A 26,280-nucleotide genomic window follows, 5' to 3' on the forward strand; every position below is an offset into this window, starting at 1 on the left:
CATTTTCTAATGTATGTATTTTTATTTTCTACGAAATATATATCATTTCTCGTTAATTTGCCTAGCAGTGGGACATTTAAAAGCTGATACTTCTTATTTTTTTTATATGAATATACTTATCATCAAATAATTATGCTGCAGTTATTATATGGTACAAACGTATATTTGTAATTGATAACTCGAATGCGTAGAATGTAGTAAAGTGCGAAAGTCACTTGACTAATTAATATATGGTGCAAGTCGTATATACAATGAGCAAAGTATAAGCGCGGGCGCAGCTTCCCAGAATGCGTTTTCCTCGTCATACGCGAGCGCGCAGAGCGCTGACGAATCTACGACGTCACAGCTGACGCGCCGGGCGAATAAAAAGCATTGAGAGGTCGCGCCGCCGCCTATAGTTATCATTGACATGGTAGGGTGACCATCGGTGCTACCGTTTACGTGAACGGGTGGTGAATAGTGAGCCAAGTGTAGTGTCGTGTCGTGTCCCGAGTGCCCAGCAACCCTGGCCCCCCGCAATGCTTGCATGGAGCCCACCCTCCCCACGCCGCCCTCCGACTCTGATTCCGAATCAGGGGACGAAACCGTCCCCGCCGGTAAATAGAACATATTTTTATTTGCCACATTAAAATATTTCGTGTTAAAAGTTACGAATCATAATAATATACAATTAGAATAATGTATGATAAAGTTTATATTTAAATATAATATTTATATTTCACGAAGATTTAGGCTAATAGTTGCCGTCGGTGTGATATTTATACCTAATATTAGGTTATTAATTTGTATCAATATTTTGTTACTTATAACAGTTTTTTGTTAATTTAATGCTTAATTTTATCAAAACATTTAATATATTTAAATTCTTAATGGAAACTTTTTGGTGATGAGAGGGGATGACAGTGTTGACAATTATTTTTGCTTTAATATGAAGTGAAATTGTAATAACTTCTTAATAAAATTTCTTGAATAAATAAGCTCTATATTTTCTTAACTTACTTAAACAATAGTTTTTAGTTTTTTGTAAATATTTCAAACTGGCTGTTACTGTAACTGTAATGATTTTCATTATAACAATTATTAAATGAATTAATACAGATTATTCAGTTTTATTAAAATTAGCTCATTTAAATATTATTTAATAGTGAAGCAAGCGCAATCATAAAATGAAATTGATTTAATTTACTATACTTATATAATTCTGAATAATAGCAACCTATAAACACAAGTCTTAACCAGACTTTTTGTCTTACAAGACAAATAGTGTTCTTCGAAATAGAATATTTTGTAAATTTTCCTGAATATTGTTAATTTATCAGTCAAATGTTATCTGTAAGCAGCATAATCATATTTTTGTAGAGTTATATAATACTCAAAAGATTTATTCTTTCATTGGTGACAGATACATACAAAATATCTATAACATTTTTATTCTGTGTTCACCTAAATATATTAATAATAATGTCCACAGTAATTAATATATTTAAATGTATAGAAAAATCCCAAATAGCTCTACCAAAACAATTAGTTTTTTTATGTTATAGTTGTATAGGGAATAATAAATAAATATAATATATATAATACAACTAATGATCAATGATCAAATATTATCCATCGTATTACATAATTTTTATATAGAACCGTAGTCTATGAAAAAGTATTAAAATATTTATATATTTTAATTGTATTTAAACATTTTCTTTAGTTTTCTTTTCTTTATTCGAAATAATAAAACCCTTGCTGCGTCAATGATCAAACTTTATATCGTTATGTTAACGTATATTAAGCTCAAACTTTGCGTTGTGTTCCAATTTGAAGGGTAGTGAGCCCGAGTAATTACTGGAACAAGGACCATGACATCCTAGGATTCATAAGGTAGGTAGGATTGACGATGTATAATCCCTTAATAATAATTCTTATAATGACAATGTCTTTGGGCGGTGGTGACCACTTACCATTAGGCGCCCCTTATGCCAGTCTAATAAATAAAAATAAAAATGCCGAACTTTTTCCTAAAAAATATACTACAGTTGTGTTATTTTCTTATGTTTACTAGGCCTTAATAATCTTAAGGATCATTTATTTTGCGTAAGCATACAATCAATGGCTGATCAAGACGAGGCTCCAAGCGGTGTAAAGTTGAGGTGTTCCAACTCAAGTTGAAAATAGAAGCTAGGACACTTCTACACTCTTGCTTTATTTGCTTGCAAAATTATTAAGTATGGCAATAATGAATTCAAGGTATTTAGTTTTCCTAGATTACTTTTTAAATTTAAATTCTTGAAACTTTAAATGCTTCTTGATATTCTTTGGCCCCTCGCGGTCGTTTAGATTGAAACCTACGACCTCTCAAATTGAAACCTACGACTTACCTAACAAAATTATTCAAAAAACAGTACAAGTAACAAAATATTTTAAAACTTTTGGAAATAATACAACAGTAGTTATAATTTTTTTATATAAATTTTATGTACATAATACCAGCGTGGTACTAGTTTTCTGTGGACATGTTTCGATGATAATGATTTTCAAACTACGGAATAATGAAGTAAGTTCTGAGAGCATAACAAGATTCTATCAAGTCTGTATTAAATACATAGTTTCGGCGAAACTGCTTGTTCAATGTTTTGTAAGAGGTAAAATGAAAATGTAAATCTTGAGATAGCTCCGTGCTGGGTATGATTACATCTCATTTTAATACAGTTCGAGATATACATACTTGTAATTTTAGTATGTATTGATAATATATCTATTTTTCTTATTGATATATGTATATTTTATATTTATATGGACATTTATTTATTAGTTTGTTTATGTTATATTATATATGCCATTATATATATATATATATATATATATATATATATATATATATATATAATATATATAAAATATATATATATATATATATATAATTAATACATGCACCAGCTACCTTATATCCTATGAGCAATTCCTTATGCCGTTGGTTGCCTGGAGGAGATCGCTATGTAGCGATAAGGTCGCCAAAGTTGTATGCTAGCTACTCTTAATAAGGTTGTACGATTTGTATTTTTTTTAAACTTTGTTGTGTGCAATGAAGTATAAAGTAAAGTAAGAACCTCATTTCTTATGTCATCGACAATGAACAACTTAAAGATATAAGATGTTATTCTGTTTTATATACATTGAGATTAACAGAAGTTAAGGGTATCAAATCAGAAGTCAGAAATTCTGAATTTAAAATCGATACAATATTAAAATAGACCGTTCACCGTTTTACACATTTTACGAACATGTACGAATCTTTTGTTTGCTATATAATTTAACAGAAGTTTCACTTTAAGCTAGTAATTAGTTGAAAGATTTTATTTTGAACATATTGATTTTCTCTGAATATCAGTGGTGTATTGAGCAGGCTGAGTAGACTTGAGCCTAGGAGCCTTAATATAAGCCTTAAAAAAAAAGATCTTTTGTTAATTATTTTTATTGAGTAAGCAAACAGTACTTAACTCATTTCTATAAAAACAGTTGTTATGCTTAATATGAATTTTCCCGAAAATGATAACGAATACGTACATATTCGTCAAGTTGCTTTCCTTCACTGTCAACCAAGTCAATCAATTGTAAATACAAATTAAACCATTAAGTGTTGCACATTCGGATATAACCGCATTTATCGTTATGTAATAACGTAATAAATATTAGTAATTTGTTTTGTTAACCATTCCTATTATGAATTAAGGAATTTTTATATCTCTAGCATAGAGTACCGCTCTAATAATTCTTCGGACGTTTGACATGCATTTAATTAAATAATATATCCTGTATCCAAAGTATATACTCGTATGTATGTCGGTCATGTAAGATGGTGAGGTTATGAAAATATAAATTGTAGTCCCAGGGTCACAGATTATCAAATCTAACGCTTTTATTCACTGACCACCTAAGTCCTATTTTATTTACAAACACGTTAGCTCTTGTTGTGTTAAGTGTATATATTTATGTCTTAAATTCTATGTTAAGATCCGGAGCAATGGAAGCAGGTCGACGTGGTGCGATGTGTGCGGTGGGTGTCCCGCACTTTCAGCGTGCCCGCGCCGCGCCGACATCTCCTGCCCCCCACAGGCCCCGCACTACTCGCCCTCACCGAAGACAACTGGCTTCAGGTTGGTCAAATATTTTAGGATTTTAGTTTAGTTTGAAAATTTACAATATATATCTTATAGAACCGTTATAATCGTCGAAATATACTGAATCCCAAAAAAGATCGAAATATCTTCAGTAGTCCGGAATAACGATATGGTGATGTGGGTGCTAGTCTAATCTCTCCCACAACACGACGCAGATTGCTTTCTTTTTTTTTCTTTTTTTTTATAGAATAGGGAGGTGGACGAGCATATGGGCCACCTGATGGTAAGTGGTCACCAAACGCCCTTAGACATTGGCATTGTAAGAAATGTCAACCATCGCTTATAGCCAATGCGCCACCAACCTTGGGAACTAAGATTTTATGTCCCTTGTGCCTGTAATTACACTGGCTCACTCACCCTTCAAACCGGAACACAACAATATCAAGTATTGCTGTTTTGCGGTAGAATATCTGATGAGTGGGTGGTACCTACACAGACGAGCTTGCACAAAGCCCTACCACCAGTGGTAGGGCTTTGTGCAAGCTTCTTATTAGACTGGCGGGAACGCACCTCAATTTTCTCATACGTCTTAATGAATTATAAAACTACGTTGTATTGAATGAATAATTATATTGAATTACCGAGACCGAAATTCGATTAGGACACTCATTATTTCAATTTAGAGTAACTGCATATTTATAACGTAAATTTTATTGTAGGTGTGCGGCGGTAACTCTCAGGCGGCGCGCATCTTTCATGCTTACCTGCAGCACGCACACGCGACCGCCAAGGGTCGTCCGCCGCCGCCGCCTCTGCCAGAGCACCAGACCTCTTCGAATTCTGCTCCTGAACGTGAGTCTTTTTCTTTAATAAAGTATTGCACACGGTCAGGTTATAAAATAATCAAACATTAAAAACTCGCTCGTTCACATTTTAAATCGAATACATTGTGTTATAAGAATCTGCTGCTTAAATAGATTGAAACAGCTCATTTATATCCCGCTATTGGACAAAGGCCTTACTTCCAACGATGAACTCCAAAAGTTCAAATTGAGAATTTATCAAATTTTTAAAGCGAAAGAATTTAAGTAGACTGATAAGACATAGAAAAAATATTAAATTAATTTCATTTTAAAGGATTATTAATAATAACAAAGCTTATAAGAATATATATAATTTATTCAACATTTGGTAATTATTCACATTATACGAGTGGGTTACTTTAATTTGAAAAACTAAAATCAACAGAGCTAACTAGCGACAAATCCCTAATATAAATAAAAAACTATTTTGACAATAATTAACAATAAAAACCGAACCAGAGAAAATGATCGGCAAGGGTCGTCAAGGTCCGTATTACCCACTCCCGATAAAAACGTAATGGAAGTTCCGATAGTCGAAACTTATGAATGGAGGCGCTACATGACTCATGTATCTCACGCCGCCGGCGCGGTCTCGATCTATTCATCTGGCGCACCGCACGCCGCTGACTCAGGCAATACTCCGAATAAAATATATTGTGTAATGTGTAAATTGTGTATCTACGGCACATGCCGCCTCTATAATCTTGTCGTGTTGACCAATATGATTAAAACTTGCGTGATTAAAGCTTTAGGCGAATAGGTTTTTGAGAATTAAACGGTAGATAGTTAAGGCGAAAAAAGTTGATTGAAAACGGAAGATCTAAAATAATAACAGAACCGCTTATTTCACTAGAAATAAAACGCTCGAAGTAATTAATTTATTTAATTGTAGAATTAAAATTACCGAAATATGCGCAGTATATAGTAGCATTTTACTTATAGTAAAATATATAATTATATATTTAGTAGATATACTTACTCATTTATTTGAATCAATCTAGTACAAAAGTAGATTTTAACATAGATTCTGGGTAGATTTGTGAATATCACAATCTCTTATAAAGTCATTAATATTTTTTTAAATAAATTTTACACTATAAAATTATAACTCAATATTTTTCAATGAATATTTAAATGAAATGAAAATGAACATTTAGTCCGTTGATATATGCGAATGTATTTTTTATCTTGATAAATGAAACAAAACAATGCATATACGATTTTCAATTTTACAGTGTTCCATATAAAGTTACGGAGTAATTTCGACTATTCGTATATATTAGTTTATTAGTGTTCGCCAAGAAAAAATCGCAGCGCCAAATTCGAAAATAAGTCTTCGTTTATTTTGTCATAGAATAAACAAAATTGTATTAATGTTATTATAAGTATTTAATCTTTGTATAAAAACATTATACACCTTTACACAATTACCGTATTTGTTGTCACTGAGTTAACAGATATAGACCTTGAATGAAAGATATCGGGATGAAATCATAGACAATTTTTAGTACTTTTTATAGTTTTGACATATTCATAACAAAAATATATTGAAACTCAAATAATAATTAGCCATCTTGAAATTGAAAGCTATTAATCAGATAAAATCAAACAGTTATAATCAAATAAAAGTAACGTTTGTTAATACAAAAAAAAAACTGTTGTAAACGATTTATTTATATAAAAACAAGTGGAATTGATAACCTTCTTCTTTTTGAAGTTGGATAAATAATGCGTGTTTGAACCAATCGTTCATCGGACATCAATTTAAATCTAACAAAACTAGTAATGTTTGACAACAATTCTATTTTCTTTCATTAGCAGTTCAATGATTTGCTTTCAATTTTTAAATTGTTTATGCACTTTGATTAACGTTAAAAGTACTCAGGAGAGGTCTTCTTCAGCCAGTTTTTAACGTTATGTTAAAAAAAATACGTGTGGACAGATCATCGCTGTTTTTTATATAGATAAGATATAAATTTTAAAATGTTTCGAATAAAAATATAAAATATAAGTTAGTTTTAAAAATTGACTCGCTAATATATTTAGTTCATGCATAGGACATAGATAAAACTAAATTGTTCTCTTAGGATTATATTGTGAATTATTTTTTATTAAATAGTCCAAAATGTTAATGGCTTAATAGATAAAATATATTTAGAATTCCCTATGCCCCTTTCTACGATGAAATATGATCTCGATCATGTACATGATTTTAATGACTTTAGATATATGATAGGGTATACGGGTATACCCATATGATTAATTTTTCCAACAATGTGTACAAAGTATGTGCACAGTCTAGGCCCGAAACTGCAAATGTTTGTGGAATTGTAATTGAAAATATAAGTGTTGTTCAAGCTTAAAACTCTTATTATTAGACTAATATACATTGGCCCTGTAAAAAGAAATATCAATTCTTACATAGCCAATGCGCCACGAACCCTGGGAACGAAGATGTTATGTCCCTTGTGACTGTAGTCACACTAAATCATTATTTAAACCAGAGCACAAAAATACTAAGTATGGCAGTAAAATATGTGAGGAGTGGGTGGTACTTACCCAGAGTTGCTTACACAAAACTCGACTACCAAGGTAAGCCTAAAAATATTCGAAAACCAAGTTAAGATTTCATTATAAAACGTGTCATTCATATCACTATATATTATGAAATAAAGTTCCCTGACTAGTTGATCTGTCTGTCTGTTTGAAGGTATAAACACAAAAACTACCAAACCGATTTCAATACGGTTTTCACCAATGGATGGAGTGATTCATGAGGAAGACTAAGATATATAATTTATTAAGTTTTTGTGAGAAAAGGCTGAAATATAACGATATTTTTTTGGATATCATTGAAAAAAATCATGCTAACTGGGAGCTTTACTGATATATGCTGCGTAAACGATTAAAGTTAATATATAACATGTGTGTTTTATGTATATATATATGTTTTATGTAGATCATTATTCTACCCGTGCGCAGCCGGGATGGGATGGATAGCTAGTCTGTACTAAAATTAAGTTGCCAACTGAAGTCAATTTAAAAATTTAATTAGTAATGGTTGCTTACGGCTAATGTCAACGATACAGGCTTATTGTTATTTAATACTAGAAAAGATATTATTAGACTCCTAGTGACAATCTTTTATTTAATTAAGCCTGTGTTCTTTTAAATGAATTCCGACCGAGACGAAACCGATTGATCTAAACTTTAGTAGTATTAGTAAGTAGTGTAAATTATGCTATTACAGTAACAGCCTGTTAATGTCCCACTGCTGGGCTAAGGCCTCCTCTCCCTATTGATTAGAAGGTTTGGAGCTTATTCCACCACGCTGCTCCAATGCGGGTTGGTAGAATACACATGTGGCAATTTCAATGAAATTAGACACATACAGGTTTCCTCACGATGCTTTCCTTCACCGTCAAGCACGAGATGAGTTATAAACACAAATTAAGCACATGATAATACAGTGGTGCTTGCCCGGGTTTAAACCCACGATCATCGGTTAAGATTTACGCGTTCTAACCACTAGGCCATCTCGGCTTGCGATATAAATCGGCTATATAATTATGCTCTTAATGTGAATTAATGAGGACTTTTAACGTGATTTTTTTGCCTGTTTAAATCGTACAGAAGAAAAATCGTACAATTGTACTTATATATTCTAATATTACATATATAAGCGACCATCGTTAAAATCATTCATATAATCCGAACCGGTTGGTTAAATGTATGTTTGTGATCTTTAGACGAGGAGATCAATGCTCTACGAACTATGCGCTGAGACTGCAACGTAGTTCTTTTATTTTTCGATTCAGTCAACTTAGCAGCAAGCACCCGTACTTTCACAATTCACATACATAAAAGGCAGTATAATGATAGGTCGAGTCTTTACATAATTAGGTAAATTTCCGTATTAATCCGTATTTTTAATTTAATTTTCGTAATAGATTTATCCGTTAATTTCCTAGGATAAAAAGTGACCTTATTTGATATTTAACAAAAGTCCGTTTCTCGATAATTAAATCAAACCGCTTACTGTTCTTTTAGAACAGATGACAGATCTCTATAAAGATTTTTTTATCATTATTTTCAAGGTTCTATTACGAATACCTGGATTCTGAGCCTGGATTTCACCCGCGTAATTTGGAATTCAATTACTTGTTAAATTTTTATGGTATATATATATTATGCCATTTTCAGGACAATAGCGTGAAGTTATATAAAAAATTTCCTCGCCTAATCGATAATTCTATAGAATTATACACTTAATTGTATATTTGTATATTTTATAACAGATAAAGTATATATCATATACAATTAAGTTTACTTTTCTATCATTGCTTTGAAATGCGCTTGAGTTAAAATTCGAATTTCAAATTACAATGAACTTATTATATGTTCGAGATATTAAAAAAATCCTTAACAAAAGTGGAAATACATTCATCGTGTTAGCAACCCTTTTGCGATTTTTGGTATTGCAATAAGATTAAAAGAAAATGGAATCTCCGAGTAGATCTTTTCGTAATGTCTGTCATTATCATCACTATCAGCTCGTGTTACAGGGGTGGTGAGTATTCGCAGTGATAAATGCAGCCCTTATTACATTTGTTAATCCTTCTTTTTATAAAGGGGTCTTATAAGAGAAATGAAGGAAAAAAAATAATTATTTTGTTTACACAAATAAAAAATTAACCACTTAAGCCACCTATATTTTTTTAGGTGATTATTTCAACGGTGTTAGGTCTTATTTATTCGTATGTCAAATAAATGATGAGAGAGAGAGAGAGAGACGGAGATCAGTGTTCAATTAAACGACCGCTTACCGAAGTTTGTAAGGCCGTATATATAATTATAAACAATGTATGTATCCGGTTTAATTCGATATTCATTTTTTTATTAATTCATTCAGTTATAGCAGTGGTTACTCATTATATGCTATATATAGACTATAGACGGTGAAGACGAATATCGTATGGTAGCCTACATGTGTTGAAAGAAATCGTTAGATATGCACCTATCCACTATTTGGTTTAAGTTTAATAAATATTTACTTTTTGGAACAAGTGTTTTAATCATAATTATCTATATCTGTTTTATTTTAAATACTTATTTCATATAGGAAACGAATACTTATGATTTTCATTTGAGACAGCAGTACATTCATACATATTTAAGTTTAGGAAATAAGGAACACGAAATCATAAACGCGTTTATACGTTCAAGAATTAAAACTATGTAGTATCTATTGAATTTTAAAATATAAAGCAAAAGATTGAATGAATCACAAAAATTTCTGAGTAATGTGCCACGAGGTGGCGGTCGCCAAAAATGTGGACAGAAATGTGCGCCTGCGCCGATGGCGTGTGTCCCGCGACTCCCGCGTGCCCCGATCACAACAACATTCCCGCCTTACTCATCATTAAAGCGCTTTTCCTCCACATGACGTCTTTATTTTCCAATTATATTTTCATGTTATTTTAAAGTGCTTGATTTATTTGTTCAATACAAATTCAAAATTGGGCCTCGGATCCGCGTTAAAGTTTTGTAATATGACTGAATCACTTAAACATGAATGTGACAAGTTCATCCGGGTGTTTAATCATTGCCCAATGTCAGTGTGACGCAGACTTAAATTACTGGCCTAGAATTATTGCTGATATCCGTTGAGGCTCTACTTTTGAGAAGTGCCTCACTTTCACTAAGATGTCCATTTTGTTATATTTCACATACGTATTAAATGTAATATTATTATTACTATATATCATATGTTATATTTTTTATTACTATATATCAATAGGGGGATAATACGTCCTGAAAAAAGGTACTGAAGGGTTATATATTAAAGTTAAAGTATATTTTTGTTTGTTCCTCATATAATGTAAAAAATTGCAATAGATTTTTTTTCAGAAAACTTAACACTGTAAATTTACATATAACGATAATTTATTAAATAATTGAAAATAGCAAATGTCGTGTTAAATAAATCCATAAATAAATATGTTAAATAAAATATTGCGGCAGAAGTGTTGTAAGACTGCTATTTTTTTTGTTAATATCGTTAATAGTAGATTTTTTTTTTAAAATGAAAAAAATGTAAATGATCTTAATTATAATTCCGAAAATATTGTACAGACTCCTTTAGCTAATTTCTTACTACGGAAGTGATTCAATGTTTACTAGGAACTGTGATTCACTGTTCCGGATTGACTAGATCACCGTGATCCATCATTTTAAGATGCGCGATCAGAGTCTTTATGTTAATTCATTTTATGGCTAAATTACTTTGTAAAGAGAATTTGACTTACGACATTCTACGTTCAGGCATTGTTACAAAAATTGGCGCCGGTGGTGATTGACAAAAACTTCGTGGGAGAGTTCGGAATTGATGTGTAATCTTATTTGGTTATGTTGCACTGTTCATGTATTAATATTTTGTTACGCATATTAAATTTATTTTTAATTTTTAATAAACAAAACTTTTATTTTTAAAATCAAATTATTTATTTTAATATTTAAGCATATCAGTAACGTAATCATTTGGAAAAAAAAATAGAATATTATTAAGATAAATAAACCAAGAGATCATGTTCTCTAATTATGTCGGTCAAAATTAATAGTAGTGGCTAGAAGAGTTGAAGTTGCTTTTGAATTGCATATAATTACTTTTAAAAAAATATAAACAACAAAAAACCGACTCCCAAAAGCTTAATATTTAGTATCATCAATTTTATAATATTTCCTTATTTTTATATTATATATTATACTTTTTTCTTATATCTTTTATTATATAGCAGTAAAAAAAGAGAATGAAACAAATGTGACAAAAATATTTATTTTTAAATCAACATACATTTTTCTGTGTGTAAAGCTGTGTTACTACGATGGGAAAATTGTGAACATTTATGCTTGGCTTGGCATTTGCATTTATAATTAAGTAAAAAAAAAATTAGTAATTTATCTTATAACTTGTTTATTTCGGTTTAAATCACTGTATGTATTACACTACTACAAACGCAAAAACGTCTGCAAGCTGATTTCTTTGTGTATTTCACTCACTTTTTTTTCTTTCTCTGGCGTGTCATCTTTGACGCTAAATGTAACGTGATTTTTACGCTAGTTTAGCGCAAAAGTCACGTATAAAAGAGATGATACATATGAGATCACTCGGTTTCAAATTTTGAGGCGATTAATGATGATGAGTAGAAACTATGTAATACTAATACTAGATATTTAAAACAACATTAACAAAAAAAAGCCGAGATAGCCCAGTGGTAAGAATGCGTGAATCTTAACCGATGATCGTGGGTTCAAACCCGGGCAAGCACCACTGAATTTTCATGTGCTTAATTTGTGATTATAATTCACCTCGTGCTTTACGGTGAAGAAAAACATCGTGAGGAAACCTGCATGTGTCTAATTTCACTGAAATTCTGCCACATGTGAATTCTACCAACCCGCATTGGAGCAGCGTGGTGGAATAAGCTCATTGGAGCTTATTCCACCACGATTCCTCTTTTTGAGGAGAAGGTATTGACCTTCTCCTCAAAAAGAGGAGAGGAGGCCTTTAGCCCAGCAGTGGGACATTCACAGGCTATTACGGTACGGTACGGTAAAACAACATTATAATTAAATGAAATAATTTATTAAATACAATATAAAAAACAACAATTATTATAATTGTAATTTATTTCTTACAATAAATTTAATTAAATATTTAATAAATCGTTAATAAACTAATATCAGTTATTCACTATTGTCAATATGTGTGTATTGTCGCTAAATGTCTTTTGTCTTGTTTATTTAATTATTCCCTCTTTTCGGTTGATTGTTACGTAGCGTTTACTCAATACAATTCAAGATACTGGCAATATCTAATCAAATATATTATTAGGATGAAAGCGATCATTAAATACTCTTTAGTGATTTGACATATTCGTAACAATATGATTTTTAAGTGTCTATCACGTCCATGGATTGTTTTAATTCAATTTTTCCAAGGACATGTGCCTTGAGTTATATTTGGTTACTTAATTTTTATTTAATATTTTAAAATTACAAAAACTTATATAACTATTATATTGACAACATTATACATTTTATAGCTTAACATTTAAACATTATTCAACGTAATAAAAAACTTGCAACCGTAGAATTTCTGCTTTTAATTCTATTATAACAACGCGTGAGCAAAAAAATCCGCAAAATTTAAAAACAATGCTTTTACAGGATAGGTATTACTTTGATTAAGCTACTTCAAGGAACTTTATTATATTCTTACACAGCTCTGTTTCTAGAATTATAACATAAAAATAGTCTTCAAGTAGGGTCTTGATTTATTGGGTTCTTAATTTATTAAAAAATGAACAATATACTAAATGACTTTCCTGTTTCGTACAATACCAATATAATACTTAGTTGTTTCGAAGCGGATGTAAATATGAAACAAATCATAATTCTACATTGCTATTGGTTAGAGCCAGATGGTCGCCACTCCCACGACCGTTTTCTTCGAGCTTTATATTTTATATTTTAAATTATAATGAATTATGTATTTTAGTTTATTTTTAATGTCTGGATCAAGTTTTATTTTAAATTAATTAATGATAATAATAATAATTAATTAATGAAATCCCAAAGACAATTGAAAACCATAAACATTTATAGATGTCATATAGAGTTTTTAAATTGTGATCAATGATTGACAATTGATTATTGGATTGTCACAATTAATTTTTCTTTAATCACCACTAAAAAGGCATCTCAATGTACGACTTAAAAACAATTTCCATTTGTATAGTAAGAGTCAGTAAACGAAAAGGTAAGCTTCAGAGTTTAACAATATAGTATATATACTAATATTTATAAAAGTAAAAACATGCGTACGTTTAGAAAGAACGTAGACATATTGTTAATATAATGAAACCACGGATAAAAAAATATATAAAAGAAAATCTGTATAATATAACCTGTAAAATATTTTATCACAAATTGAAATGTTTTTGAAATATATCTGCTTACTCTTGCTAACATTGATTTTTCAATAAATTATTGTTCTATCTTACATTTATTTGAAAACCAGACCCTAAGCTTGTAAATATATTTTAACACTGGATAAGATTTACTTACAAGTACTTTTGTTGACGAAGTGAATTTATGGAATTATAACAAGGAAAAATGCGTTTAGAAATTTGTTGATAGATATTTACACAGTACCTGACAGATATTGAATGCGAATAATTATTCCAGACGATTAATAAAAATTTATTAAGTAAATAAATGCAGGACCGAATTGTCCTCCCCATATAGTAGCTCGTAACCAGTCCGATGCATCGAATGAAAACCAGTGGTCAGATTGGATAGCTTAGAAGAGTTCTGAAAATTCTTTTCCCTCTTCCTCGAAACCTATGTATACTTTCAATGGAAAATTGCACAAAATAAAAATGGACTAACATAATGTGAACTTTAAATGCAATAACAGAGTCACCATTGAAGAGATAAATGATTTGAATAAAACACTCAAAACGAAGAGAGCAGCTCAATATGGAGGAAATTCGAAGTCATGTGATATGTAATACTGACTTATCAGAGAATTTCAGAGCTAGACTAAAAATTTATGACAAGTAAACCAAAATTGCCAAAGCACTAAACAGCGCTGAAACGTTTGGTTCCGATTGTTATCTATTTCTGTCTATTTTATTACGAGATAATGTTTATCGCCCAGGCTAAGAATCGATTTAATCGAAAAGTTTTACAAAAATGGAATCCAGAAATCACAGATACTCTTGAAAAAGGTCATGAGTGATGTAGGAAATTATAATGTTCGGTAAATATAAAAAAAAAACTTGACAGATATTTCTGGTACTATATAAAATAAACACATAGGTACACTACCTATGTGTTTATTTTATATACACGAAAGTCACGCAAAACAATTGGGGTATTTACACAGATAAGCAAGAGCCAGACATTTTTTTTAACGTGAGTTAAATATTGATGACAAAATTTTAGTAACTAAAGTGATTATTAACTTGTCCTTTTTTTGGAGTCGGCGCTTATTCAAATATGACATCCAGATAGGTAATTGGATGAATACAAATGAATAAATCAGAAACTAGTAAATTTTTATCCAAACATATCAGTAAGTATTTATAAGTACTAAAACTGTAATTATTTAAATGTACTAAAACTGATATATTTGGATTAAAAAAAATTAAGGGTGGTTTTCCACTCTTTATACAGAAATTATTTACCACCCCGGCGCGTCATCTAAGATAAGCACTTATTCATTGTTCGATTAGTAAACAAGCTTTGAGAATTTTTTTGGTCTGCCTAATACTTTTGGCCAAGGCTGTATATTTACGTGAATGACTGCCTCGTTGGTCTAGTGGCTTGATATAAGGCCGCAGACCTGGAGGTCCTGGGTTCAATTCCCAGGTCGGGCCAATAAAAAGTTATTGGGTTTTTCTGTCAGAAAATTCTCAGTAGCAGCCTGGAGTCTGGAAGTTGGAAGTGTGTACACTCCCGTGCCTCGGAAAGCACGTAAAGCCGTTGGTCCTGCGTCTGAACTCTTTCCGGTCGTGTCGGATTGCCGTCCCACCGGATTATGAGAGTTTGGGAATAGAGAGTGCACCTGTGTTTGCGCACACACTTGTGCACTAATCAATGAATTGAAAAATTACTGGATAATTTCTGTAAAAAAAGTAATGATAACCCATCAAAAACATAAATGTGAAATGAGAGCCAAGTTCGATATTATGATATATGCCTTGGTTGTCGACTTCAACGACAAAAGAAGTGAGATCTAATTGGGTGCCAAGTTCAGTGGTCAGTCCTGAAATTTATTTTGATGGAGTATCTTTATTTTTAAAACTTAGTTAAAAACCACTTATTGTCGTTTTACACAAAGACACAAATAAGTAGCTTTTTTTCACTTTATACCTTTGACTCTTGCCTGATCAAAAATGATGTAATAAATGCACACGAATACAGCTGGAAACACAAACGAGTATGAAAATTGCGTAGGTACTTTAACGTCAAGTTTATATTTTCTTCAAAACGTCTAAAAATATATTAACTTTCATATTGTGAAGACGTGAAGATTTAGTTGAATAATAGCAGTTCGCTTGAATTTCACCCTGGCCCAGAGGCACACCCACTCTTCAACCCTAAAGGCCCTACTAAGATTTAGCGATTCCCTAAATGTTGCGATCGAAAAGTAATTTTTTTGTATAAATTTGTATATTTTTAGAATAAAGCAACAGCAGAAATAATAATTTAATCTGGAGATTGAATTGTCTTTGCTCTGTAGAAAACAATAATAACAACGTACTATTAATACAATAAATGAATACAACAATTGTAATTTAAGTTGGCGGATTACATGCCCCTGTTATTAACTGAGCGCTTGAATACTTATGTTTTAAGGCAGGTCTGCAATTAATTTCCTAGTGGTGAAGGAAAACATTTTATAGATACCTGTATTTATGTAAAAAAATGAAGGGAGTAAATCTGTTAACGATATTATTTTCTTATATATATTTATAATGGATTTTTTATATCCTTTTCTTTGACAGGAGAAATGTTAAGACTTAGGGACTTTGATCATTTTTATACTGATTTGTGTTAGCAATACTGCCATAAATATATTTTAGTATTTACACAGTAAAATAAAGTAATTAACGAAATAAGAATTAGATTACGCGTATGAATATATATATACATTTAATTTGGTAAATTATAAAGTCTGGAATATAATACACTTGCATACATTCTTATATTCAAAAAGTGTTCTATTTAAATCATTTTAACACTATGGTGGTATTTTTGTCTATGATGTAATATGTATCAAATTATATACAACCTTAACCTTATCTAACAGTAAGTATAACGTACCAGTAGTAGGGGTTGTCACAGCGGGAGCGCATTAGCAAGTCAATGGTAGCGAGATCGGTGTCGTGACTCGTGACTCTCATAAGCGAGCTCAGGGTACGCGAAACTAACACACTTTTCATATTTAATTACGTTTTGTCTTATAAACCCTATTTAATCAATTTGATTATTTTTGACATTATTATATAATATTATGACAACCATTTCAAACATTCAATGGAATATTTAAAAAATTAAATCCGAGAAAGTTTAATTATAAGGCGATACTTTTGAAAATCATTTTAGTCATCAGTTATTTCATGAATCAGTATAACTGATGTATAAAAAACTACAGCCAGTGTTTGCTTTTTACATTTTAATATACATTACAAATTTTGTAAGACAAAACCTAAATTTTTTCCTTGTTAAATCTATTATGAAAAGTTTGCTTAATATAAAAAGCTTCAACAATGTTGATTACATTACGGTTACGTACAGGTGAGTCGCACGCGCTGCTCCGCGCGTGGGAACTGGTGCTTTAGCATTCCGGTCTGTTGAATCACGCGGAATGCGGACCCGCTACCCGAGGTTTATTTTCAGGACGATAACGCATGTTCGATATTCTATTAATAGTTTATTTAGAAAATTGGAGTATAATATTTTAAAAATCTGTAAACACTTGAGGAAAACGGTTCAAGACAGTAACCTTACTTATTTTTAATCTCTTTTTCACTATCAGCTATATACAAAATTCTATTATTGTTAATATGAAACGCTTTAAGGCTTAATGAGTAAATGAAACTGAAACGACTGGTATAACTACAAACTTTCCTTGCTAATATTCTGTGTTACCCTTTCAAGTCTTAACTAATCACCCGATCATCATGAAATTTTGCACATATAGACATAGGATATCCAACTTCTGAACTGAGTGGAAACTAGTGCTTCAATATTTGTGATTTTTTTTTAGATAGTTTTTCTATAATAGAGTGACATACCAAATATACTAAGCGCTTATAATAACGTGATAGGATTGACTTGCACACATGGTACGATTACGTTAAGTAATTTTTGTACTTGTGTTCTAGTCGATATAACTCGCTACTATAAAGTGGTATTTTGTCGAACGTCTCTCCGATCATGTCTTCGCTGTTCTCATCTCGAGTGTAATGGACCCGGAAAGTGGGTGGGGCGTAAACTGACACTCCTTGTGTACGCTCCGCCTTCTGCCCTCCTCCTAGAGGTAGTGTGGTGTAAACTTAACGCGTTCGAGGGAAGAATAAAATCTATTAGTTTGGTAAATATAGAAATATGAAAACGCTTGAAAAGATTGTGTGAAACAAACATTGATTTTATCAATTTAGGTTGATTAAGGTGGCGTAATGTTTATCATAATTCTGTAGTTTTCTGATAGTTAAGTAAATTATTTAAATCTTTATATTGAATATCTATTTCAGTCTATTAATTATTATTGTTGAGTATGTTACATTTTCATTTAACTCGTGTATCTAGCTTCATTGCTTCAAGTGAAAGTATTGAGACGCCTTATTAAAACATAATTAGCAATTAAAATAGTATGATTATTATTATTCACCTTGCCTAATTAAATGAATAGCAAATTGTTAGTTGTGGGTTAAAATAAATTCTGGTAAAATTTAAGGATCTTAGCAAATCTAACTTATATTACGTATCAGTAAATGTTCATTTTACTTACAGAGATAAGAGATGTGACGGTACGACCTATTTCTACCGCATTACTTAGTAGCACTTTAAAGCTAGACGTTCTTAGTTATTTAGTTTCCTGACTATATTGGTGCCGCTGATAGAAACTTGATTAAAAGCAACTCACAAGTTCATGGAGTCAATCCAGCCAGACAATATCCTGCTTCTCAAAAGATGCCTACAAGATTTTATGTTTGTCTCTCTACTCACGTAATATCTAGAGCGTCTCTACATTTTGCTATATCGCAGTTCCAACGACTGATTTATTGTTGTGACAAAATTAACTAATACATTATAGGGCTAATAGACTTACTGGATTATGGATAAGATAAACAGTAGCTGGTTCCATTTCATGTTATCTGTTAGAGAAAAACAACGGGAATACATTTATCAAAAATATAAATAGTTTGTAATTCATTGCAATTGTCGCCAGTGACAGAATGTCTTGCTTCGACTGAACTTTAATGTTTTACAAAATTTAACTCCCAACTTAATAAAATATAAAACATGATTATAAAACATATTTAGCCCAAAGGCTGAGTCTAGCGGTGCAGATAGGCAATAGTGCCAGCGTCTTAGGTACACACAGGACAATCTTTTAGAGGGCGTGTTTCTGCTTTAAGTTTGTAATGTGTATTTTGTATTTTTTTTTTCATTTTAATTTTGTATTTTATAAAAATGTCTGTACATAAAATAAATTATTTTTTATTAAAAAAAAAATTAAGAAGTAAATTTAAATATAAAAAAACACGATCAATCGAAACATCAGGTAGGATTTTTTATTAAAAAAATATAACTATGTTATGTAACGCTCATAATAATAATAGACAATCTCTCTTGACTCGACCCATGCTTAGAAAAGTTTCCTAGAAGCGTCGCTGCGGTTATTAATGACGGCCTTGTGGATCCATTAACATTTACCGAATCCTTCTCGAAGTTAAGCACTTGTTTATTATTATCATCAGCATTTGTATAATTGACACACTTAAATCATTATAGAGTTTTTTGTGTAGGTTTAAACCTACACGCAATGACTTTTAAATCAAAAAGTATGAAATTTTCTCGTCGTAATTGCGAATTTCAATATTTTATTAATATAAAATAGTAAGAAAAAATTTTGCCGATTTTGTATAAGGTATTTAACGAACTATTTATGTGTTTAATAATAGTTAGTAGATTAGAAAAATATTTCAAATAGACTTTTGACTTAAGTATTTTATTTAGGCAATCGTAGTCTACTACACACATAAGCTTCTCTCAAGGTGAGTCAAAGCTGCTTTCCGCTGATTGAATCCAATCGGATCTCTTCGCCCAATTTTATCAGACCATAAATAATTATTCTTACATAAATTATATTCCTTTAATAAAATGATAATAATCGTTAGAACATTTTCAAGGAATGAGTGATTAAATTATATAATAATGCATTATTCTAAGCTATCTTTTATCTTGCTCTCTGACCCTCGGACGTTTCCGTAATCTTCAGATTCGTTTAGATGAGGATGCTGCGATAGAGCGCGGGCTGATCGCCATGCATTATGCATGCGGACCGTGCCCTCGGGGAGCGCGATTATTAAAAGTTTCCAACGCAGTGGAAAGCCAATAATCCAATTGTATTACTGTTAAATTAAATATAAAGTATACGTTATTAAATTACGAAAGATAGTTATTTAAAAAAAATGCCTTAAACGAAAATATCGGAATGTATATGATTAAAATGATAATATTCTTTATTCAAGTACGCTTTTTTATACACAATTTTATAACGTCAAAACAAACAATATTAAAAAAATGTAAAGCTACCACCGGTTCGGAATCTATAATCTGAGAATAACTGGCAGAATTATTTACTAAAACATGATTGCGTTTTTGTTATGATGTATTGTACATGTACAATTTACTTTGAAATTTGTGTCTCATTCGCTGATAAGTTCTATTAACTTAATATATTACTTAGTGTATAGTAGTGTCGTCCAACTCGTTCACATCGGGTCAGACCCGTGCTGACGAGATGTCTAACTCATAACGCGGACGTTTGTGCAAAAGAAATAAAATGGATTGTTGGAAATTTTTACTGGTGGTAGGGCTTTGTGCAAGCTCATCTGGGTAGGTACCACCCACTCATCAGATATTCTACCGCAAAACAGCAATACTTGATATTGTTGTGTTCCGGTTTGAAGGGTGAGTGAGCCAGTGTAATTACAAGCACAAGGGACATAAAATCTTAGTTCCCAAGGTTGGTGGCGCATTGGCTATAAGCGATGGTTGACATTTCTTACAATGCCAATGTCTAAGAGCGTTGGTGACCACTTACCATCAGGTGGCCCATATGCTCGTCCGCCTTCCTATTCTATAAAAAAAAAAATAAACGTCGTAACCCGCGGTGTTGTGCACGGGGTTAGGCAATAAAATAAAGAACAAGCAAAGCTCTGCCCGCTGGGTCACTAAGCCTCATCTAAGCTCGGTGTTATATAATAACCCCGTACCTTTAAATGTAGATTGCTCTACGAATAGATTTTACTATAAAAATGTATTGATTAAAATTGAAATAATACTAAAATTAAAAAGCCGAGATGGCACTGTGGTAAGAACGCGTGAATCTTAACCGATGATCGTGGGTTCAAACCCGGGCAAGCACCACTGAATTTTCATGTGCTTAATTTGTGATTATAATTCATCTCGTGCTTTACGGTGAAGGGTTTTCCTTCACCGTAAATCGTGAGGAAACCTGCATGTGTCTAATTTCACTGAAATTCTGCCACATGTGAATTCTACCAACCCGCATTGGAGCAGTGTGGTGGAATAAGCTCCAAACCTTCTCCTCAAAAAGAGGAGAGGAGGCCTTTAGCCCAGCTGTGGGACATTCACAGGCTGTTACAGTTACGGTTACGGAAATAATACTAGCTGTCCGTTTCAACTTTGTACGGGTACCTTTACCTATTTAAATCCTAAAAGTAAATAATACTTACATAAATAAAAAAATAAAAAAAATAACTTACAAAAATATAAAAATAAAATATTATATATAAGTAAATAAATTAAAATAACGAAAGTTTTACAAATTTTATGTAAATTTATAAGAAATTGACAATTGTGACTTATGCTTGTTAGAATTATTTTGTTATGATATTTAGTAATTATGATCAAAGATTTATCTTCATACATTATACTTCCTAATCCTATTGTTTAAAGTACATTGTGTGGCGCGCAGTACTGCTTGGCTCGCCCTTAATCCGAGAAGGAGAGGGGAACGCCTTCAACCGTTTCCGCCACTCGCCGGTTTCCGGTCTCGCATCCGGACGCACATCTGATAATTCTCTAAAAAATTAAAAAAATCTATACTACCTTATTTTTATCAAAATAAATATTAAAGTGTGGGAAAGTAGTTATATTTAAATAATATTATGAATTATATCTTCGGATAATCTTTACCTTTTTCGGAAGCTTACTGAAGTTTTGTATTGTTAAAAAACGTGTCGCATGAAGAGGTTTTGAACGTTCGGTTATTGTGGTGTAATGTTGTGGTCAGAGTGAATAAAGTATGCGATGTTGTGGTTGGCGAGCGAGCGTCGCCGAATCCAGCAGCTGTATCACGGTCGGTTTAAAATTTAATGTTAGCTATGATTCAAATATTACTATGCCTAGGTATTATTATTTACAAACTGATACTCGATATTATAATGTATATTACATTGGTTAAATATATATAATGATGTTGTTATTGCTCGTTTTTTATGAAATCCAAAACAGTTCTGTGTTCACGTTTAATTTCTTGTAAAATAACGATTCAGAATATAACTTGTAACAGACGAATAAAGCCTGACTACATAAAAAATTCAAATAGTATAAACAAATTATTGCTTGTAGTCTTTTCGTGTTTCAAGTTACTCGTCTCGGATTCGCGCGGTTCATCCCGTGACATTGCTTTTAATAAAGCGATGTTGTTTACATATTACTTAATTATATATCTTAATCAGCTTCGAGCCAAGCGCCGTCTACAACCTGTCCTTTTTACGCGTTTAGTCGAATGAATAAATCATATCTTTCAAAGTTTGTTGTTGTGGTGTAGTGTGTTGGTAAAATAGGTTAATTTTAATATGTTAGTATAAATAAATAGACATATAGTTATGCACCATTTCCTTTTCTTTTTATATCAAAAGTTATCTATCTATGATTAGTAGTAAACATTTTGAATACTGAACGAAAGTGAAATAACTAATAAAACAATATGATTTACTGGTGGTAGGGCTTTGTGCAAGCCTGTCTGGGTAGGTACCACCCAGTTATTAGATATTCTACCGCAAAACAGCAGTACTTGTTATTGTTGTGTTCCGGTTTAAGCGGTGAGTGAGCCAGTGTAGTTACAGGCACAAGGGACATAATATCTTAGCTCCCAAGGTTGGTGGCGCATTAGCGATGTAAGCGATGGTTAACATTTCTAACAATGCCAATGTCTATGCGCATTGGTGACCACTTACCATCAGGTGGCGCATATGCTCGTCCGCCAACCTATACTATAAAAAAATCACTTGTATCGTTCATTTTGTTGTGATCGTTATTGTTATTTATGATTTGTATAAGTTATGAATATTCTCAATTTCAATGTACACAATCTTATACCAAAAGTAATATATATTTTTTAATTTCACCAGAGCCATACGCGGCGTTAACTGCCTGCGCACGCAGCGGCGGCGGGCAGGTTCAGTTGTGGCAATTTCTGCTGGAAGAGCTGGCTGCTGGCGCGCCCGGCATCTGCTGGGAAGTGAGTCGTCATACTTAATAACCCTACCTCGTGTTGTTAGCTTAGGTTGTTAATCTGTAGCCTTATACAGATTTCGAAGTCTCAGGTTCATATCCCGAGTCTTGCCCGATGTGTTTTATTATTATGTTCAAATACAATATATATTTGAAACTCGGCAAGGAAATTTTAATTGTTTGCGATTATTCGGTACGGTCGCATTGATCCAGTATTTGCCAGGGAGCAAATCATAACATATGAGACAAGACCCCAACTATAAATTAGGTCTATAGGTGTAGATTAAAGACTAGAGATGGATGCTGAAAGTAACTAAATTTCAGTAAGTTTTCACGATTTTCACGAAAAAATAATACGTTATATCTGATATTAACATTTACAATAAATAATGATGTAAAATACCATTACAGGGTTAATTCCATATTAAAAAAATATTTATGTTATAAAAATAGTACGTCTAACATGTTACCATCTCGAAGGGTGCACCTGGGGACGGCGAGTTCCGTCTGTCTGATCCGGACGAAGTGGCGAGGCGCTGGGGTCGACGTAAACAGAAGCCCAACATGAACTACGACAAATTGTCCCGTGCTCTCAGATACTATTACGACAAGAATATCATGAGCAAGGTATAAACAGCAATCGTAATGTCTACATGCTTTATTCTTCTTCGTAGAAGAACTCTCGACGGTACGGAGAACATCGTGGACATCGCGTAGTGACGTGTTTAGCAGGAGATGTGATTTGCCTCACTATCTATCACCGCTTTTTTCCTGCTAGCCATAAGACTGGTATACTCGTGGCCGGTGCTGGTGGGAAATCTTACAACAGAATTGATTTGTTCAGTCCATCGCAAGGCAGACCTTTCTTGTCTACAGTAAACTCCGTCGTGTCTTACAGGGTACGGACAAAGCGTTTGATGGGGTCACTTTCAAGCCGAATGACGTGACAAATATTCTTAAGAGAGAGAGAGTAGGCACTGTCACATTACGTAGTTGTAGTATTTGCAAAATTCGGTATATAAGACTCCTACCATTCGCTTCCAGTATAAGTGTGACCAGGGCATCAAAAATAAGGGTTTGAACGAGCTGGATTTTTTGTTGTCTTGCTAGTTTTTCATAATTTCTTGTATATATACTTTCCCATCGTAGTTCTTGATATTTAGAATATGTTTTAAGACTTATATTTAATCTTAGGATAATCTATTACTTCGTTACATTTAGTGCAACACGCCGTATGTAAAATTTGTATTCTAAAGAATAACATGGAGAGCTTCAAAACGAATTACACGGAAACATGGAAGAAAATATCCTTCCATGTTTCCTTGGGAACTAGTGTAATATTTAATTCATAAATAACATCTACAATTTTATTTTTCGAACTATTTTATACATAATTCCTTTTGCAGTTACAGTAGCAATTTAGTTAAATAACTAACACTTAATTTAATTTTTAAGAATTGCAATATTAAAGCAAGAAAATGATTATATCCATATGATTAATTATCTAAAAATATTATGAATAATATTTTAATATTTTCTCAAACGAAGGTGCACGGGAAAAGGTACGCATATCGTTTTAGTTGGGCGGGGCTGGCGGCGGCGTGCCAGGCGCAAGCGCCTGACGCACCACCCTACTGGCACTACCTCGCACCACGGCCGCCACATCCTCACCCGCCTGCGCCTTCCGCACACCCGCCACCCGTGCCACAGCCTCACCCGACCACGGCTGATAACACGCACCATCTCGGCACTCAGTGACTACAGTACAGACTACAGTGAATTAGTGAAAAGTGTATAAAACTTATTTTGCGAAATATATATTTTCAAATATTTTTTGTTACCTGTTACTGTTATAAAGTTTAATCTGCGCCTTGACATTTAAAATGTTTAATAGTTTTATTTTCATATACAACAATGAGTAAACGAAGCTTCGAATAAAGTTGGGAATTCCGTGAGTCATTATTTTTTGCGAAATGAAAAAATACATTATTGTATGTCGTGTGCGTGTATATGTTTCGATTGATGTTTAATAAGATTTTATTGTTAATTTCATTTTTGTAATGTTAACTGATTATTATTGAATAGTTAAGGGATTTTTTTAAATATTTTTTTTTATTTCAGTTATAGACGTTCGTTTATATCCTGTAAACGTATTTATACTATATTTTTTATATATATTTAGCATTTCTCCTCAAAACCAGTAATTATATTTATTAACTTTTATATAAAAAGTTTAAATCTACCACTTGATACAATTAAAAGGTTCACGGTCATATTTTTAAGTTAATTAATATGTTTAAACGTGAATGAAGTTAAAATAACAAATTGTTTGATATGATTTACCTAGCTATAAGTAAAAATAACTATTATGTTGTTACACAATTTTGTCATTTTAGCTTAAAGACTTTATATAAAACAAACTAATCTTAGGTAGGGTAGGTATGTAGATATGAATAAGGTGTTTGCAGGTCCAGAACCTGGAAACCTCAGAAATTAATAAGAAGTTGCACACTTGGGTGAAAACTAAATATAAGTTGTCCCTATAACAGATTGGATTTTATTAAATTATAGATCGTTACATGTGGGTAGAGGTCTGGCGATAAATTGTGCTATCATAATATATGACATAATTTGTTATTGCCATATTTGTAACTGCGTACGGAAGAAAAAGTATTTAATGCTAATAATAAACATCATTAGTTTTTAATTTAATAATATAAATTTAATAATAAATAGACAGACTGGCAAATAAGGCCACCTGATGGAATGTAGTGATTACTACCACCATGGCACCGTACGAAATATTTACCAATAGTTACATCAATGCGCCTCAATGCGCTATTAGCGTCGTGATCTAAGAAGCTATGTACCTTTTGCCGGTAGTTATAACGGCTAACTCTAAACGGTACACAGCAGCGCTTACTAATGTTGTTTGGTAGAATATGTGGTGGTACCCT

General features: G+C 32.1%; 1 protein-coding gene across 1 annotated transcript; it reads left to right on the top strand.

The window, feature by feature from the left end:
• Nucleotides 1–421: 421 nt before the first annotated feature.
• On the top strand, nucleotides 422–25,375 carry LOC126771345 (DNA-binding protein D-ETS-6-like). Its single transcript, XM_050491197.1, has 6 exons — nucleotides 422–596; nucleotides 4,006–4,148; nucleotides 4,832–4,964; nucleotides 23,221–23,330; nucleotides 23,804–23,950; nucleotides 24,872–25,375. Exons 1-6 carry the CDS (start codon nucleotides 527–529, stop codon nucleotides 25,079–25,081), a joined length of 813 nt encoding a protein of 270 aa, XP_050347154.1. The 5' UTR covers nucleotides 422–526; the 3' UTR covers nucleotides 25,082–25,375.
• Nucleotides 25,376–26,280: the final 905 nt, after the last annotated feature.

This window comes from Nymphalis io, chromosome 10 (assembly GCF_905147045.1).
Source record: "Nymphalis io chromosome 10, ilAglIoxx1.1, whole genome shotgun sequence".
NCBI classification, from domain to species: domain Eukaryota; kingdom Metazoa; phylum Arthropoda; class Insecta; order Lepidoptera; family Nymphalidae; genus Nymphalis; species Nymphalis io.